Here is a 20375-nt window from a genome sequence, read left to right on the forward strand (position 1 = left end):
GGACAGGTGACACACAGGGACAGGAGACACACAGGGACAGGAGACACACCCGGAGACGACTACTACACTGGGACAGGAGACACACTTGGAGACGACTACTACACTGGGACAGGTGACACACCCAGAGACGACTACTACACTGGGACAGGTGATACACAGGGACAGGAGACACACCCGGAGACGACTACTACACTGGGACAGGTGACACACAGGGACAGGAGACACACAGGGACAGGAGACACACCCGGAGACGACTACTACACTGGGACAGGAGACACACCTGGAGACGACTACTACACTGGGACAGGAGACACACAGGGACAGGAGACACACCCGGAGACGACTACTACACTGGGACAGGTGACACACAGGGACAGGAGACACACCCGGAGACGACTACTACACTGGGACAGGAGACACACCTGGAGACGACTACTACACTGGGACAGGTGACACACAGGGACAGGAGACACACCCGGAGACGACTACTACACTGGGACAGGTGACACACCCGGAGACGACTACTACACTGGGACAGGTGACACACAGGGACAGGAGACACACAGGGACAGGAGACACACCCGGAGACGACTACTACACTGGGACAGGTGACACACTGGGACAGGAGACACACCTGGAGACGACTACTACACTGGGACAGGTGACACACAGGGACAGGAGACACACCCGGAGACGACTACTACACTGGGACAGGTGACACACCCGGAGACGACTACTACACTGGGACAGGAGACACACAGGGACAGGAGACACACCCGGAGACGACTACTACACTGGGACAGGTGACACACTGGGACAGGAGACACACAGGGACAGGAGACACACCCGGAGACGACTACTACACTGGGACAGGTGACACACTGGGACAGGAGACACACCCGGAGACGACTACTACACTGGGACAGGTGACACACCTGGAGACGACTACTACACTGGGACAGGTGACACACAGGGACAGGAGACACACCCGGAGACGACTACTACACTGGGACAGGTGACACACCCAGAGACGACTACTACACTGGGACAGGTGACACACAGGGACAGGAGACACACCCGGAGACGACTACTACACTGGGACAGGTGACACACAGGGACAGGAGACACACCCGGAGACGACTACTACACTGGGACAGGTGACACACAGGGACAGGTGACACACCCAGAGACGACTACTACACTGGGACAGGTGACACACAGGGACAGGAGACACACCCGGAGACGACTACTACACTGAGACAGGTGACACACAGGGACAGGAGACACACAGGGACAGGAGACACACCCGGAGACGACTACTACACTGGGACAGGTGACACACAGGGACAGGAGACACACCCGGAGACGACTACTACACTGGGACAGGTGACACACAGGGACAGGAGACACACCTGGAGACGACTACTACACTGGGACAGGTGACACACCCAGAGACGACTACTACACTGGGACAGGTGACACACAGGGACAGGAGACACACAGGGACAGGAGACACACCCGGAGACGACTACTACACTGGGACAGGTGACACACAGGGACAGGAGACACACCCGGAGACGACTACTACACTGGGACAGGTGACACACCTGGAGACGACTACTACACTGGGACAGGTGACACACTGGGACAGGAGACACACCCGGAGACGACTACTACACTGGGACAGGTGACACACAGGGACAGGTGACACACCCAGAGACGACTACTACACTGGGACAGGTGACACACAGGGACAGGAGACACACCCGGAGACGACTACTACACTGGGACAGGAGACACACCCGGAGACGACTACTACACTGGGACAGGTGACACACAGGGACAGGAGACACACCCGGAGACGACTACTACACTGGGACAGGTGACACACAGGGACAGGAGACACACCCGGAGACGACTACTACACTGGGACAGGTGACACACCCAGAGACGACTACTACACTGGGACAGGTGACACACAGGGACAGGAGACACACAGGGACAGGAGACACACCCGGAGACGACTACTACACTGGGACAGGTGACACACAGGGACAGGAGACACACCCGGAGACGACTACTACACTGGGACAGGTGACACACAGGGACAGGAGACACACCTGGAGACGACTACTACACTGGGACAGGTGACACACTGGGACAGGAGACACACCTGGAGACGACTACTACACTGGGACAGGTGACACACAGGGACAGGTGACACACCTGGAGACGACTACTACACTGGGACAGGTGACACACTGGGACAGGAGACACACCCGGAGACGACTACTACACTGGGACAGGTGACACACAGGGACAGGTGACACACCCAGAGACGACTACTACACTGGGACAGGTGACACACAGGGACAGGAGACACACAGGGACAGGAGACACACCCGGAGACGACTACTACACTGGGACAGGAGACACACCCGGAGACGACTACTACACTGGGACAGGTGACACACAGGGACAGGAGACACACCCGGAGACGACTACTACACTGGGACAGGAGACACACAGGGACAGGAGACACACCCGGAGACGACTACTACACTGGGACAGGTGACACACAGGGACAGGAGACACACCCGGAGACGACTACTACACTGGGACAGGTGACACACAGGGACAGGAGACACACAGGGACAGGAGACACACCCGGAGACGACTACTACACTGGGACAGGAGACACACCCGGAGACGACTACTACACTGGGACAGGTGACACACAGGGACAGGAGACACACCCGGAGACGACTACTACACTGGGACAGGTGACACACTGGGACAGGAGACACACCCGGAGACGACTACTACACAGGGACAGGTGACACACAGGGACAGGAGACACACCCGGAGACGACTACTACACTGGGACAGGTGACACACAGGGACAGGAGACACACCTGGAGACGACTACTACACTGGGACAGGTGACACACTGGGACAGGAGACACACCCGGAGACGACTACTACACTGGGACAGGAGACACACCTGGAGACGACTACTACACTGGGTTAGGTGACACACAGGGACAGGAGACACACCCGGAGACGACTACTACACTGGGACAGGTGACACACCTGGAGACGACTACTACACTGGGACAGGTGACACACTGGGACAGGAGACACACCCGGAGACGACTACTACACTGGGACAGGTGACACACAGGGACAGGTGACACACCCAGAGACGACTACTACACTGGGACAGGTGACACACAGGGACAGGAGACACACAGGGACAGGAGACACACCCGGAGACGACTACTACACTGGGACAGGAGACACACCCGGAGACGACTACTACACTGGGACAGGTGACACACAGGGACAGGAGACACACCCGGAGACGACTACTACACTGGGACAGGTGACACACTGGGACAGGAGACACACAGGGACAGGAGACACACCCGGAGACGACTACTACACTGGGACAGGTGACACACAGGGACAGGAGACACACCCGGAGACGACTACTACACTGGGACAGGTGACACACAGGGACAGGAGACACACAGGGACAGGAGACACACCCGGAGACGACTACTACACTGGGACAGGAGACACACCCGGAGACGACTACTACACTGGGACAGGTGACACACAGGGACAGGAGACACACCCGGAGACGACTACTACACTGGGACAGGTGACACACTGGGACAGGAGACACACCCGGAGACGACTACTACACAGGGACAGGTGACACACAGGGACAGGAGACACACCCAGAGACGACTACTACACTGGGACAGGAGACACACCCAGAGACAACTACTACACTGGGACAGGAGACACACTGGGACAGGAGACACACCCAGAGACGACTACTACACTGGGACAGATGGGCATACCCGGAGACGACTACTACAATGGGACAGGAGACACACTGGGACAGGTGACACACCGGAACAGGAGACACACTGGGACAGGAGACACAAGCGGAGACGACTACTACACTGGGACAGGTGACACACTGAGACAGGAGACACACCCAGAGACGACCCTGAGACACAGTGACTAGACGTCCGTCCCCCTCACAGACATTCTCTCACTCTCCCATCTGACTTGTCCCAGTGAGGAGATGCTGGCTGTCCTGGGACAGGAGAGACAAGTGGGAAAGGTGAGACAGGTTGGACAGGAGAGACAGGTGGGACAGGATGCTGGCTGTCCTGGGACAGGTGAGACAGGTGGGACAGGATGCTGGCTGTCCTGGGACAGGTGGGACAGGTGAGACAGAATGCTGGCTGTCCTGGGACAGGTGGGACAGGTGAGACAGAATGCTGGCTGTCCTGGGACAGGTGAGACAGGTGAGACAGGATGCTGGCTGTCCTGGGCCAGGTGGGACAGGTGAGACACATGAGACAGGATGCTGGCTGTCCTAGGACAGGAGGGACAGGAGAGACAGGTGGGAAAGGTGAGACAGGTTGGACAGGAGAGACAGGTGAGACAGGATGCTGGCTGTCCTGGGACAGGTGAGACAGAATGCTGGCTGTCCTGGGACAGGTGAGACAGGTGAGACAGGATGCTGGCTGTCCTGGGACAGGTGAGACAGGTGAGACAGAATGCTGGCTGTCCTGGGACAGGTGGGACAGGTGAGACAGAATGCTGGCTGTCCTGGGACAGGTGAGACAGGTGAGACAGGATGCTGGCTGTCCTGGGACAGGTGGGACAGGTGAGACACATGAGACAGGATGCTGACTGTCCTAGGACAGGAGGGACAGGAGAGACAGGTGGGAAAGGTGAGACAGGTTGGACAGGTGAGACAGGATGCTGGCTGTCCTGGGACAGGTGGGACAGGTGGGACAGGTGAGACAGGAAGCCGCCTGTCCTCTTTATTCTTCTCTCTCTGGGCTGTGAGCTGCTGGACATGCGCAGTGTGTCAGCTGACCGTGTCTGTGTCCCCAGTCTCACGCTATGACCTCAGGGTGCACCCCAGCCCCCACGCCCTGAGGGACAACTTCACAGCATGCGCCCAGATCAACACGTCCTCTGTGGTCATTCTGGCTGCCGGTCAGCCCCAGAGCCTCCGCGCGGCGCTGGACGAGCTGCCCGCCGGGAACCGGTCAGTCCTGTACTTCGCCCTGCGCGCCCAGGACGAGGCTGGACAGGAGTCACCCACCTCCATCATCACACAGGTCAGCAGAGGGGTCAGCACAGGGGTCAGCACAGGGGTCAGCAGAGGGGTCAGCACACAGGTCAGCACAGGAGCCAGCACAAGGGTCAGCACAGGGGTCAGCAGAGGGGCCAGCACAGGGGCCAGCACAGGGGTCATCACAGGGGCCAGCACAGGGGTCATCACAGGGGTCAGCACAGGGGTCATCACACAGGTCAGCACAGGGGTCAGCACACAGATCAGCACAGTAGTCAGCACAGGGGTCAGCACAGGGGCCAGCACACAGGTCAGCACAGGGGTCAGCACAGGGGCCAGCACACAGGTAAGCACAGGGGTCAGCACACAGGTCAGCACAGGGGTCAGCACAGGGGCCAGCACAGGGGTCAGCACAGGGGTCAGCACAGGGGCCAGCACAGGGGTCAGCACACAGGTCAGCACAGGGGTCAGCACACAGGTCAGCACAGGGGCCAGCACAGGGGCCAGCACACAGGTAAGCACAGGGGTCAGCACACAGGTCAGCACAGGGGTCATCACAGGGGTCAGCACAGGGGTCAGCAGAGGGGCCAGCAGAGGGGTCAGCACAGGGGCCAGCACAGGGGCCAGCACAGGGGTCAGCACAGGGGTCAGCACACAGGTCAGCACAGGGGTCAGCACAGGGGCCAGCACACAGGTCAGCACAGGGGTCAGCACACAGGTCAGCACAGGGGCCAGCACAGGGGCCAGCACACAGGTCAGCACAGGGGTCAGCACAGGGGTCAGCACACAGGTCAGCACAGGGGTCAGCACAGGGGCCAGCAGAGGGGTCAGCACAGGGGCCAGCACAGGGGCCAGCACAGGGGTCAGCACAGGGGTCAGCAGAGGGGCCAGCACAGGGGTCAGCACAGGGGCCAGCACAGGGGCCAGCACAGGGGTCAGCACTCCAATCTGCATGCAAGTCAGTATCTGGACACAGAGAGGCAGACAGAGGGCAGCTGTCCTGTGGTCTGGACACAGACAGACAGACAGACAGGGGGCAGCTGTCCTGTGGTCTGGACACAGACAGACAGACAGACAGACAGGGGGCAGCTGTCCTGTGGTCTGGACACAGACAGACAGACAGACAGACAGGGGGCAGCTGTCCTGTGGTCTGGACACAGACAGACAGACAGACAGAGGGCAGCTGTCCTGTGGTCTGGACACAGACAGACAGACAGACAGACAGACAGGGGGCAGCTGTCCTGTGGTCTGGACACAGACAGACAGACAGACAGACAGAGGGCAGCTGTCCTGTGGTCTGGACACAGACAGACAGACAGACAGACAGGGGGCAGCTGTCCTGTGGTCTGGACACAGACAGACAGACAGACAGACAGAGGGCAGCTGTCCTGTGGTCTGGACACAGACAGACAGACAGACAGGGGGCAGCTGTCCTGTGGTCTGGACACAGACAGACAGACAGACAGACAGGGGGCAGCTGTCCTGTGGTCTGGACACAGACAGACAGACAGACAGACAGACAGACAGGCAGACAGACAGGGGGCAGCTGTCCTGTGGTCTGGACCACCTGTCTCTCTCTCCTGCAGGTCTCGGTGTCTGTGTACACCCCTCCGGCCCCTCCGGCCCCCCAGCCCGCCCCCCAGGCCGGGACAGGCGCTGACCGCTGTGCGCTGTGGTGGGCGACCCTCCTGCTGCTGGGTGGGCCGCTGGCCTGCGTCGCCGTGGCGATCTGCTGGAGGAGACGCAGGAGACAGCAGCAGGCCGGAGGACTGACCATCCACAACGCCATGGCGATGGCCAAGCACTGACCTGACCAGCAGGGGGAGCCATGTGACTGAGACTCCACACACACCCCTCTGTGTGACTGAGACTCCACACACACACACCCCTCTGTGTGACTGAGACTCCACACACACACACCCCTCTGTGTGACTGAGACTCCACACACACACACACCCCTCTGTGACTGAGACTCCACACACACACACCCCTCTGTGTGACTGAGACTCCACACACACACACCCCTCTGTGTGACTGAGACTCCACACACACACACCCCTCTGTGATTGAGACCCACACACACACACCCCTCTGTGTGACTGAGACTCCACACACACACACCCCTCTGTGATTGAGACCCACACACACACACCCCTCTGTGTGACTGAGACTCCACACACACACACCCCTCTGTGTGACTGAGACTCCACACACACACACCCCTCTGTGTGACTGAGACTCCACACACACACACACCCCTCTGTGACTGAGACTCCACACACACACACCCCTCTGTGTGACTGAGACTCCACACACACACACCCCTCTGTGTGACTGAGACTCCACACACACACACCCCTCTGTGATTGAGACCCACACACACACACCCCTCTGTGTGACTGAGACTCCACACACACACACCCCTCTGTGATTGAGACCCACACACACACACCCCTCTGTGTGACTGAGACTCCACACACACACACCCCTCTGTGTGACTGAGACTCCACACACACACACCCCTCTGTGATTGAGACCCACACACACACACACTAGTTTCCAGATGATCTGCCCTTGTGATTGAAGACTGTCAATGGTGACGTTGCCCCTGAGCCCAAGGCGAAGACGCAGTGCTCCTATCCTCAGTACGTCTGCAGGAGCAGGCCCAGGGACACACTGGGAACCAGTCCAGAACCAGGCCCAGCAGGGCCCAGAGCTCCGGGCAGAGTCAGACCGGGTCATCGCTCCTGACAATCCCTTCCTCTCCCAGACACTGTCAGTACCTCTCACTCTCTCACTCTCTCACTCTCTCACTCTCACTCTCTCTCTGTCAATTTTCAATTTCAATTTCAATTCCCGGTGTTTTAATGGCAGGACCAGTCAGTGAAACCTGTGTTACCAATGCAAAACAAAAACAATTAACATAAACTAAAATCAACAATAAAGATCACTTTATAAGCCAGATACAGTCTCTCGTGTGAGGAGTCTGTCTTGTCACAGACCCCAGCCTGCTCTCCAGGAGACACACACACACACACACACACACACACACACACACACACAGGGAGTGCAGCTGGGGGTCAGGGGCCTGGCTCAGGGGCCCCAGCTCTCCAGGAGACACACACAGGGAGAGAAGCTGGGGGTCAGAGCGCAGGGTCACACATTTACACAGCACCCCTGGAGCAGCTGGGGTTCAGGGGCCTGGCTCAGGGGCCCAACTCTCCAGGACACACTGTATACACACACACACACACACACACACACACACACACACACAGGGAGAGAAGCTGGGGTTCAGGGGCCTCGATCAGGGGCCCAACAGAGTAGGATTCAAACCGGCAACCTCCCGGCCACAGGCGCAGGTCCTGAACCCCAGAGCCACCCCACCACCCAATAAAGACAATAAAGACTTTGTTGTCAATAAAGACACGGCCATAAGATATACTGTATACATATAAATATATGGAGCATTATTGAGAGACAGGCTCAAGGTTCCTCAGGTTTGGACAGGAGATCACACCTGTATTATTATTATTGAGAGACAGGCTCACTGTCTGTTCCTCAGGCTGGGACAGGAGATCACACACTGTATTATTATTATTGAGAGACAGGCTCACTGTCTGTTCCTCAGGCTGGGACAGGAGATCACACACTGTATTATTATTATTGAGAGACAGGCTCACTGTCTGTTCCTCAGGCTGGGACAGGAGATCACACACTGTATTATTATTATTGAGAGACGGGCTCACTGTCTGTTCCTCAGGCTGGGACAGGAGATCACACACTGTATTATTATTATTGAGAGACAGGCTCACTGTCTGTTCCTCAGGCTGGGACAGGAGATCACACACTGTATTATTATTATTGAGAGGCAGGCTCACTGTCTGTTCCTCAGGCTGGGACAGGAGATCACACACTGTATTATTATTATTGAGAGACAGGCTCACTGTCTGTTCCTCAGGCTGGGACAGGAGATCACACACTGTATTATTATTATTGAGAGACAGGCTCACTGTCTGTTCCTCAGGCTGGGACAGGAGATCACACACTGTATTATTGAGAACACTACAGGACACCAGTCAGCAGACAGAAACACTGCAGGACACCAATCAGCAGTGTGAAGCACAGCAGGACGCCAGGCAGCAGAGCGAAACACTGCAGGACGCCAGGCAACAGAGCGAAACACTGCAGGACGCCAGGCAGCAGAGTGAAACACAGCAGGACGCCAGGCAGCAGAGCGAAACACAGCAGGACGCCAGGCAACAGAGCGAAACACTGCAGGACACCAGTCAGCAGAGAGAAACACTGCAGGACACCAGTCAGCAGAGAGAAACACTGCAGGACACCAGGCAGCAGAGAGAAACACTGCAGGACGCCAGGCAGCAGAGTGAAACACTGCAGGACACCAGTCAGCAGAGAGAAACACTGCAGGACGCCAGTCAGCAGAGCGAAACACTGCAGGACGCCAGTCAGCAGAGAGAAACACTGCAGGACACCAGTCAGCAGAGAGAAACACTGCAGGACGCCAGGCAGCAGAGAGAAACACTGCAGGACGCCAGGCAACAGAGCGAAACACTGCAAGACGCCAGGCAGCAGAGAGAAACACTGCAGGACGCCAGGCAGCAGAGAGAAACACTGCAGGACGCCAGGCAGCAGAGAGAAACACTGCAGGACACCAGGCAGCAGAGTGAAACACTTCAGGACGCCAGGCAGCAGAGAGAAACACTGCAGGACGCCAGGCAGCAGAGAGAAACACTGCAGGACGCCAGGCAGCTGAGAGAAACACTGCAGGACGCCAGGCAGCAGAGAGAAACACTGCAGGACGCCAGGCAACAGAGTGAAACACTGCAGGACGCCAGGCAGCAGAGAGAAACACTGCAGGACGCCAGGCAGCAGAGAGAAACACTGCAGGACGCCAGGCAGCAGAGAGAAACACTGCAGGACGCCAGGCAGCAGAGCGAAACACTGCAGGACGCCAGGCAGCAGAGAGAAACACTGCAGGACGCCAGGCAGCAGAGAGAAACACTGTAGGACGCCAGTCAGCAGAGTGAAACACTGCAGGACGCCAGGCAGCAGAGCGAAACACTGCAGGACACCAGGCAGCAGAGTGAAACACAGCAGGACACCAGGCAGCAGACAGAAACACTGCAGGACGCCAGGCAGCAGAGTGAAACACTGCAGGACACCAGGCAGCAGAGTGAAACACTGCAGGACGCCAGGCAGCAGAGAGAAACACTGCAGGACACCAGGCAACAGAGCGAAACACTGCAGGACACCAGGCAACAGAGCGAAACACTGCAGGATGCCAGGCAGCAGAGTGAAACACTGCAGGACACCAGGCAGCAGAGTGAAACACTGCAGGACGCCAGGCAGCAGAGAGAAACACTGCAGGACACCAGGCAACAGAGCGAAACACTGCAGGACGCCAGGCAACAGAGCGAAACACTGCAGGACGCCAGGCAGCAGAGTGAAACACTGCAGGACACCAGTCAGCAGAGAGAAACACTGCAGGACACCAGTCAGCAGAGCGAAACACTGCAGGACGCCAGGCAGCAGACAGAAACACTGCAGGACACCAGGCAGCAGAGAGAAACACTGCAGGACACCAGGCAGCAGAGAGAAACACTGCAGGACACCAGGCAACAGAGTGAAATGCAGCAGGACGCCAGGTCCCCGATACATACCAGTGAGCTGGAGTTTTTCTGGAGTCTTGTTTTGGTAAAAGAAAATTCATTTCAGAAATAAAGTGATACCATAGATTTATCCATACACAGTAGAGCATTTTGTTTTTATTACTAATCAGAAACAGTTTAAATCCAACCTTTGAAGCGAGGCTGAGAGTGAGACAGAACAGACAATAAGGACACTGTGGTGAAAGAGGAATAGAGAGGGAGAGACAGAGAGACAGAGATGGAGAGACGGAGAGGGGAGAGACAGAGAGACAGAGGAACAGAGGAACAGAGAAGGAGAGACAGAGACGGCGAGACGGAGAGACGGAGAGGGGAGAGGGGAGAGGGGAGAGACAGAGAGACAGAGAGACAGATGAACAGAGAGGCAGAGACAGAGAGGGAGAGAGACAGACGGAGAGATGGAGAGGGGAGAGACAGAGGAACAGAGACAGAGAGACAGAGAGACAGACACAGGTGCTAGAAGATCTCTAAGCCCACTGGCACAAGGTTCTTCTCAGCCCTCTACAGAGCAGAGACCTGACCGAGTCTCTCCTGCGAGGACAGCGACTCCATCGCTGCCTCTGGAAGTGTCTGGGACAGCACGGGACAGAGAGTCACTCCCATGCAGAGTCATTCAGCCCTGACTGTCCAGAGAGGACAGTGACAGTACAGATCACAGAGTTGATCCCCAGCTACGCCTTCTCCCCAGCGTGAGTCCGCTGGTGTTTCCTCAGGACCCCCGACTGGATGAAGCTCTTCCCGCACTGGGCGCAGGTGTAGGGCTTCTCCCCCGTGTGGATGCGCTGGTGCGTTTTGAGGTTGGACATCTGGCTGAAGCCCTTGCCGCAGTGCGAGCAGCGGTGCGGCCTCTCGCCCGTGTGGGTCTGCTGGTGCTTCTTCAGGGCCCCCGAGTCGATGAAGCTCTTCCCGCACTGCGGGCAGCAGTAGGGCCGCTCGCCGGTGTGGATGCGCTGGTGGATCTGCAGCTGGGAGAGCTGGCTGAAGCTCTTGCCGCACTGGGCGCAGGGGTAGGGCCGCTCGCCCGTGTGGATGCGCTGGTGCTTCTTCAGGTCCCCCGAGTAGATGAAGCCCTTGCCGCAGGTGGGGCAGCGGTAGGGCCGCTCGCCGGTGTGGGTGCGCTGGTGGATCTGCAGGTGCGACAGCTGGCCGAAGCTCTTGTCGCACTGCGCGCAGCGGTAGGGGTTGACGGCGGCGTGGATGCGCTGGTGGGCCTTGAGGTGCACGGCCAGCATGAAGCGCTTGCCGCAGTGCGCGCAGGGGAAGGGCCGCTCGCCCGTGTGGATGCGCTGGTGCTGCGCCAGGTACCGCGCCGTCTTGAAGCTCTTGGGGCACTGCGGGCAGGGGAAGGGCCGGTCAGGGGTGTGGGTCTGCTGGTGGCGCTCCAGGTTGCCCGAGTGGTTGAAGCTCTTCCCGCACTGGGGGCAGGAGTAGAGCTTCTCGCCCGTGTGGATGCGCTGGTGGCGCTCCAGGCTGCCCGCGCTGCCGAAGCTCTTGCCGCACTGGGCGCAGGGGTAGGGCCGCTCGCCCGTGTGGATGCGCTGGTGCTTCTTCAGGTCCCCCGAGTAGACGAAGCCCTTGCCGCAGGTGGGGCAGCAGTAGGGCCGCTCGCCGGTGTGGGTGCGCTGGTGCGTCTGCAGGGTGCCCAGCTGAATGAAGCCCTTCCCGCACTGCGAGCAGGAATACGGCCGCTCGCCCGTGTGGATGCGCTGGTGCTTCTTCAGGTCCCCCGAGTAGACGAAGGTCTTCTCGCAGTGCGGGCAGCTGTAGGGCCGCTCGCCGCTGTGGATGCGCTGGTGCACCTTCAGGTACTGGACCAGGGTGAAACTCTTCCCACACTCGCTGCAGATGTAGGGGCCCTGGCCAGTGTGGATCTGCTGGTGAGCCTTCAGGTTCTGAGAGTGACTGAACGTCTTCCCACACTGAGCGCAGCGGTACGGCCGCGCTCCGGCGCCGGGCCGCTGGGGTTCCGGGTCAGCCGGGCCACAGACTGGGTCATCTGGCTCTTCTTTGATCAGAACTGTTAGCACCTCGGAGTTGTGGTCAGTGCGATCTGACGTCTCTGCAAGTCCGCCACAGATGTACTCCTCTTCATCCGTCTCTTCCTGCTTGATGTGGACCGACTCCACTCCCTCGGGGTGGAAACAGTCTTCGGCCTCCATTTCCTCCTTGACACGGACAGTGGTTATGTCCCCAGAGCAGACAGAGTCTCCTCCATCGCTGTCCGGCTCTGACCCGCTGAGCTGCCCGTCTGTAACTGGGTCGGACTCAGGTTCGCTGGTCCTGCCTTCAGAGGTCGCCGGGAACAGTTCTGTCACGCAGACCGCTGCTGGCCCACTGAGCTCCTTCTCCATTCCAGCAGATTCCAGTGGGCCGAGTCTCCTGCAGGGAGATCCAGACTATTTATACAGTCCACACAGGACAGCAGATCACTCTGTTTATACAGTCCACACAGGACAGCAGATCAGTCTGTTTATACAGTCGACACAGGACAGCAGATCACTCTGTTTATACAGTCCACACAGGACAGCAGATCAGTCTGTTTACACAGTCCACACAGGACAGCAGATCAGTCTGTTTATACAGTCCACACAGGACAGCAGATCAGTCAGTTTATACAGTCCACACAGGACAGCAGATCACTCTGTTTATACAGTCCACACAGGACAGCAGATCAGTCTGTTTATACAGTCCACACAGGACAGCAGATCAGTCTGTTTATACAGTCCACACAGGACAGCAGTTCAGTCTATTTATACAGTCCACACAGGACAGCAGCTCAGGGGTCTGTTTCTACAGTCCACACGGGACAGCAGTTCAGGCAGCAGATCAGGGGCTGTTTATAGAGTCCACACAGGATAACAGTTCAGGTAGCAGATCTTTTCTCACATGTATATATATATATGTTACTGTATACAGTCACATTATAGGAAGCTTGGGTCAGTATAAACAGTATCTCTGGATAGGAACATCGGAGCAGTGAACTTAGTCTCTCTGTACAGGAAGACCAGAGCAGTATATACAGTCCCTGTACAGGAAACTCACGTCAGTGTAAACTGTCTTTATGTAGGTCAGAGTGTGACCCTCAGACTTCAGACTGGTCCTGTCTGTCTTCAGGAGCTGTGTGTGTGTGTGTGTGTGTGTGTGTGTGTCCTCAGACTGGAGTCCTGTCTGTCTTCTGTGTGTCCTCAGACCTCAGCTCTGCCGGTGGGGATACTGGAGGTCAGAGACGCCTGTCAGCCAGGGTGTCAGAGGGACAGAGGCTGTTTACACTTCCAGCTGGACGAGAGCAGCCCCTCGGTGAGGAGTCTGCATGTCCCAGAGCCCCCGGCTGCAGGGCCTGACGCCGATGCTGCCGCAGACCGCTCACGTGACACGAAACTACCCCCCCCGGGAAGAGGGACCGCAGTACCTACCCGCTCTGTCCTGCCCCTGTGTCCGCAGGGCCGGTCTGTCCACCCGGGTCCCGCGGCTGCCCGGCCCGGCCCGGCCCGGCCTGTGCGCTCCTGGGCCCCCGAGCTCCGGTCCGGCCGGCCGCTCTCACAGCACCGCGCCGCCAGCGAGCCGAGACATGTCCGGGGGATCAGCGGCGGTCAGCGGGGCAGGGGAAACAAACACACACGGCTCACAAAGCACAACACCACCCGGGCCGCCTCGGCGCGCCTCGGCCTTTTCCGTAACAAGGAGCGAACCGCTGGTGGCCGGAAGTGCGCGGCGGCTCGGGAAGGCACGGGCCGCGGGGCGGAGCGCTTGCGGGTGACGTCACACGCGCGCCCGCGGCCGCGGCGGCCGCCATGTTGGCAGGGGGCTGCGCGGCTGCGGCGTTCATGAGCCTCTCCTGTCCGGCCGGCTGCCGGAGGAAACGCGCTCAGCGGCCGGGACCGTAAATCTATCGTCTTGCTCCGTTCATTCACGTCACCGAGCGGCGGGCGTGTGTGTCGAACACAGCAGGGGGCGCCTGTAGCGGGGACCAGCCTCACTGGAGATGTGAACCTGCAAACTCCAGAACTCTCACTGACATAAACACACACCGACACACTCTCACTGACATGAACACACACTGACACACTCTCACCGACATGTACACACACTGACACACACTGTCACACTCTCACTGACATATACACACACCGACACACTCTCACTGACATGTACACACACTGACACACTCTCACTGACATGTACACACACTGACACACACTGTCACACTCTCACTGACATATACACACACCGACACACTCTCACTGACATGAACACACACTGACACACTCTCACTGACATGTACACACACTGACACACTCTCACTGACACACTATCACTCACTGAGATACACACACTGACACACTCTCACTCACTGAGATACACACACTGACACACTCTCACTGACACACTATCACTCACTGAGATACACACACCGACACACTCTCACTGACATGAACACACACTGACACACTCTCACTGACACACTATCACTCACTGAGATACACACACTGACACACTCTCACTGACACACTATCACTCACTGAGATACACACACTGACACACTCTCACTGACACACTATCACTCACTGAGATACACACACTGACACACTCTCACTGACACACTCTCACTCACTGAGATACACACACCGACACACTCTCACTGACACACTATCACTCACTGAGATACACACACTGACACACTATCACTCACTGAGATACACACACTGACACACTCTCACTGACACACTATCACTCACTGAGATACACACACTGACACACTCTCACTGACACACTATCACTCACTGAGATACACACACTGACATACTCTCACTGACACACTATCACTCACTGAGATACACACACTGACACACTCTCACTGACACACTATCACTCACTGAGATACACACTGACACACTCTCACTGACACACTATCACTCACTGAGATACACACACTGACACACTATCACTCACTGAGATACACACACTGACACACTCTCACTGACACACTATCACTCACTGAGATACACACACTGACACACTCTCACTGACACACTATCACTCACTGAGATACACACACTGACACACTCTCACTGACACTTACACACACTAGCACATTTTCGCTGACATATACTCACATCCCACACACACACTCTTACTGATACACACACTGAAACATGCACACACAGAACACACTCTCACTGAGACACTCAAACTCTCCAACACTCACACACACCCCTCCCAGACACACACATTATCACACACTGACACTCTCACACACAAACTCACACACCCTTCCCCGACACACACACATTCACACACACCGACACACTCACACACAAACTCACACACCCTGCCCCGACACACACACATTCACACACGCTGACACACTCACACACAAACTCACACGCCCTTCCCCGACACACACAGCACAGTCCTTCTCTGACTCAATGGTCTCACCAATTAAGTTTTTATTGTGAGTAAAAAATAACCTTAACATCCAGCTCAACACACACTGGACACAGGCAGACCTGGCTGTCCAGAGAGGACAGGCTCAGTGTCCACAGCCTGGACACACACACTGGACACAGGCAGACCTGGCTGTCCAGAGAGGACAGGCTCAGGGACACAGCCCGGTGACAGTACAGAACACAGAGTTGATCCCCACTCAGAGGCCAGAGCTACGCCTTCTCCCCAGCGTGAGTCCGCTGGTGGTTCCTGAGCACGATGGAGCGGATGAAGCTCTTCCCGCACTGGGCGCAGGTGTAGGGCTTCTCCCCCGTGTGGATGCGCTGGTGCGTCCTGAGGTTGGACATCTGGCTGAAGCCCTTGCCGCAGTGCGAGCAGCGGTGCGGCCTCTCGCCCGTGTGGGTCTGCTGGTGCTTCTTCAGGACCGCCGACTGGCTGAAGCTCTTCCCGCACTGGGAGCAGGAGTAGGGCCGCTCGCCGGTGTGCGTGCGCTCGTGGTTCCTCAGGACCGCCGACTGGCTGAAGCTCTTGCCGCACTGGGCGCAGGGGTAGGGCCGTTCGCCCGTGTGGATGCGCTGGTGCTTCTTCAGGTCCCCGGACTGAGTGAAGCCCTTGCCGCAGTGCGAGCAGCGGTGCGGCCTCTCGCCCGTGTGGGTCTGCTGGTGCTTCTTCAGGGCCCCCGAGTCGATGAAGCTCTTCCCGCACTGGGAGCAGCAGTAGGGCCGCTCGCCGGTGTGGATGCGCTGGTGGATCTGCAGCTGGTCAAGCCGGCTGAAGCTCTTCCCACACTGGGCACAGGGGTAGGGGGTCTCGCCCGTGTGGATGCGCTGGTGCTTCTTCAGGTCCCCCGAGTAGACGAAGCCCCTGCCGCAGTGCGGGCAGCTGTAGGGCCGCTCGCCGCTGTGGATGCGCTGGTGCACCTTCAGGTTCTGGACCAGGGTGAAACTCTTCCCACACTCGCTGCAGATGTAGGGGCCCTGGCCAGTGTGGATCTGCTGGTGAGCCTTCAGGTTCTGAGAGTGACTGAACGTCTTCCCACACTGAGCGCAGCGGTACGGCCGCGCTCCGGCGCCGGGCCGCTGGGGTTCCGGGTCAGCCGGGCCACAGACTGGGTCATCTGGCTCTTCTTTGATCAGAACTGTTAGCACCTCGGAGTTGTGGTCAGTGCGATCTGACGTCTCTGCAAGTCCGCCACAGATGTACTCCTCTTCATCCGTCTCTTCCTGCTTGATGTGGACCGACTCCACTCCCTCGGGGTGGAAACAGTCTTCGGCCTCCATTTCCTCCTTGACACGGACAGTGGTTATGTCCCCAGAGCAGACAGAGTCTCCTCCATCGCTGTCCGGCTCTGACCCGCTGAGCTGCCCGTCTGTAACTGGGTCGGACTCAGGTTCGCTGGTCCTGCCTTCAGAGGTCGCCGGGAACAGTTCTGTCACGCAGACCGCTGCTGGCCCACTGAGCTCCTTCTCCATTCCAGCAGATTCCAGTGGGCCGAGTCTCCTGCAGGGAGATCCAGACTATTTATACAGTCCACACAGGACAGCAGATCAGTCTGTTTATACAGTCCACACAGGACAGCAGATCAGTCTGTTTATACAGTCGACACAGGACAGCAGATCAGTCAGTTTATACAGTCCACACAGGACAGCAGCTCAGGCAGCAGATCAGTCTGTTTATACAGTCCACACAGGACAGTAGATCAGTCTGTTTATACAGTCCACACAGGACAGCAGATCACTCTGTTTATACAGTCCACACAAGACAGCAGCTCAGGCAGCAGATCAGTCTCACATATACATTTATTCTGCAATTAAAAAGTAATAAACATAAAAAATACACTTGCACACATATTTTACTGATAAAACGGTACATTTTATTTCTTCTTAAGCATTAATGATCTAATTATTGATGTTGCATAATGTTCATATTATAAACAATTAATACTTATACCATATCTAATAATTTCCGATGACCTAATTACTGAATAGATAATTAAGTTATGATTATTGTGATAACTTGGAATAATGACAACTGCCAGATCACAGCTCAGACACAGAAACTGGACACAGGCACTGATGGCTGTCCAGAGAGGCACGGCTCGGCACGGCCTGGCGCTGTGTCGCTGGCGGGGCTGTTTAACACCGCGCTGCGGTCGTGCTCGATGAGAAACTGCCCCCCGCCGGGCAGAGGCACCGCCGTACCTACCCCGCTCTGTCCTGCCGCCCGGTCTCCCCACAGCCCGGCTTCAGAGAGCGGACACGGCAGAAGTAAAATACTTCATACTTAATATATCAACTCTAAATACACCCATACAGAACTACTACAGAATTATTACTGCTCTTGTTGTTGTTGTTATGGTTCATCGGGCTTCCTCTTCCGTCGCCGCGATGACGCCAGAGCCCGCGCCGATGCGACGCGGGTGAGTGACGTCACTCACTTAGCAACGCCCTGTTTTTTTTCTTTTCTGATCAACCTTCTTTATCATTTCAGCAAGACGAGGAAAAATAAATAAATATATATACGCAATACACACAAGAGTACACATCTGCACGTTAAAAAGAAAGATTAAATGAGGTAAATAAAGTACGCGCAGCTTTCATATTCTTACTTGTAGAGTCCGGAGATACGCCCTCAATCTCTTCCCAGACCGCTCCGTGTCCTGTGTGTGCTCACGGCCAGCAGGACGGCGGAGTCAATAACACATGACATTCCTGCATTTATTCTCAATGGGATTCTAAAGTAAAGCAACATATTGCTTTATGTCATTTCGCAGATCACTCTAGGACATAGCGAAACTCCTGAGAAAGTGTCTCCACTTCACCCCTGAGAGAGTGTGTCTCTCGCCCCTCACCCCTAAGAGAGTGTGTGTCTCTCACCCCTCGCCCCTGAGACAGCCTGGCCATAGAAACTGGGCGACACAGGCAGACCTGGCTGTCCAGAGAGGACAGGCTCAGTGACCACAGCCTGGACACACACACTGGACACAGGCAGACCTGGCTGCCCAGAGAGGACAGGCTCAGTGACCACAGCCTGGACACACACACACTGGACACAGGCAGACCTGGCTGTCCAGAGAGGACAGGCTCAGTGACCACAGCCTGGACACACACTGGACACAGGCAGACCTGGCTGCCCAGAGAGGACAGGCTCAGTGACCACAGCCTGGACACACACACTGGACACAGGCAGACCTGGCTGCCCAGAGAGGACAGGCTGTGCTCCCACTGCCAGCAGGGAGAAATAGAGACAGAGGTGCACTTCCTACTGCACTGTGACAGATACTCTGGGATTAGAGAAACATTCTTCCCGAAATTCAGAAATCTAATCCCAGAGTTCCCACACCTGCCAAAACCACAACAGGTCCCAATCCTACTGGGAGAGGGAGGAGGGAACTCAGTTGATCTGGCAGCCCAGTATGTGATCTCCTGTCACAGCCTGAGGAACAGTGAGTCCGTCTCCCAATAATGCTCCAGCCGCCTACAGTATATGTCAATATTATCTAATATGTCTTTGTTGTAAATGTCTGTAACATGTCTGTAGATTTTATTTTACTTCTATTTTTTGTTTTGTTCCATGTTAATTTTATTATTTTTATTTGCTTTGGCAACACTGATTGTACCCATCGGTCATGCTAATAAAGCACCTTGAATTGAATTGAAAAATTGAGTGTGTGTCTCTCGCCCCTCACCCCTGAGAGAGTGTGTGTCTCTCGCCCCTCACTCCTGAGAGAGTGTCTCCCCCTCACCCCTGAGAGAGTGTGTCTCTCATTTCTCACCCCTGAGAGTGTCTCTCGCCCCTCACCCCTGAGAGAGTGTCTCCCCCTCACCCCTGAGAGAGTGTGTGTCTCTCGCCCCTCACTCCTGAGATTGAGGACATGGCGAAAACAAATGGTATTGTACCAAGTTTCCGGAGCTCCTAAATTAATTGGAAATCTCCGCACACCAAGGGTCTTTCCTGGGTAAATCTGATGAACAGTTCTATACATCTCCCTCACCTAGCTCGAGCCAGGATCTGCGCGGGCGGGCGCAGGCTGTGAGGGAACAAGTCCAGGTGTGTTCCTGCTGAGAAGAGAAGAGAAGAAACACAGCTGGTTATACAGCATTCATCCCTATTTTATTCCAGTGGAATTG

General features: G+C 56.6%; 1 protein-coding gene and 1 pseudogene across 7 annotated transcripts in view; one reads left to right on the forward strand and one right to left on the reverse strand.

The window, feature by feature from the left end:
• LOC148659537 (calcium-activated chloride channel regulator 3A-1-like) overlaps nucleotides 1-8072 on the forward strand; it is a 32239-nt gene extending 24167 nt beyond the window's left edge. For 3 of the 6 annotated variants that reach the window (XM_088637264.1, XM_088637267.1, XM_088637265.1), the window contains 2 exons: nucleotides 4927-5156; nucleotides 6697-8072. In XM_088637264.1, coding sequence (XP_088493390.1) covers nucleotides 4927-5156; nucleotides 6697-6918 — 452 coding nt within the window. In that variant the 3' untranslated portion in view covers nucleotides 6919-8072. The other 3 variants (XR_015939708.1, XM_088637268.1, XM_088637269.1) reach the window with 3 other exon arrangements.
• Nucleotides 8073-10879: 2807 nt separating this feature from the next.
• Nucleotides 10880-18647, reverse strand: LOC148659538 (uncharacterized; annotated as a pseudogene). Its single transcript, XR_015939717.1, has 3 exons — nucleotides 18451-18647; nucleotides 16445-17745; nucleotides 10880-12742 (listed from the first exon to the last, which is right to left on the reverse strand). The product of XR_015939717.1 is annotated as an uncharacterized LOC148659538 (transcript).
• Nucleotides 18648-20375: the final 1728 nt, after the last annotated feature.

Source organism: Lepisosteus platostomus, chromosome 6 (assembly GCF_059453375.1).
Source record: "Lepisosteus platostomus isolate fLepPlt1 chromosome 6, fLepPlt1.hap1, whole genome shotgun sequence".
Lineage (NCBI taxonomy): Eukaryota > Metazoa > Chordata > Actinopteri > Semionotiformes > Lepisosteidae > Lepisosteus > Lepisosteus platostomus.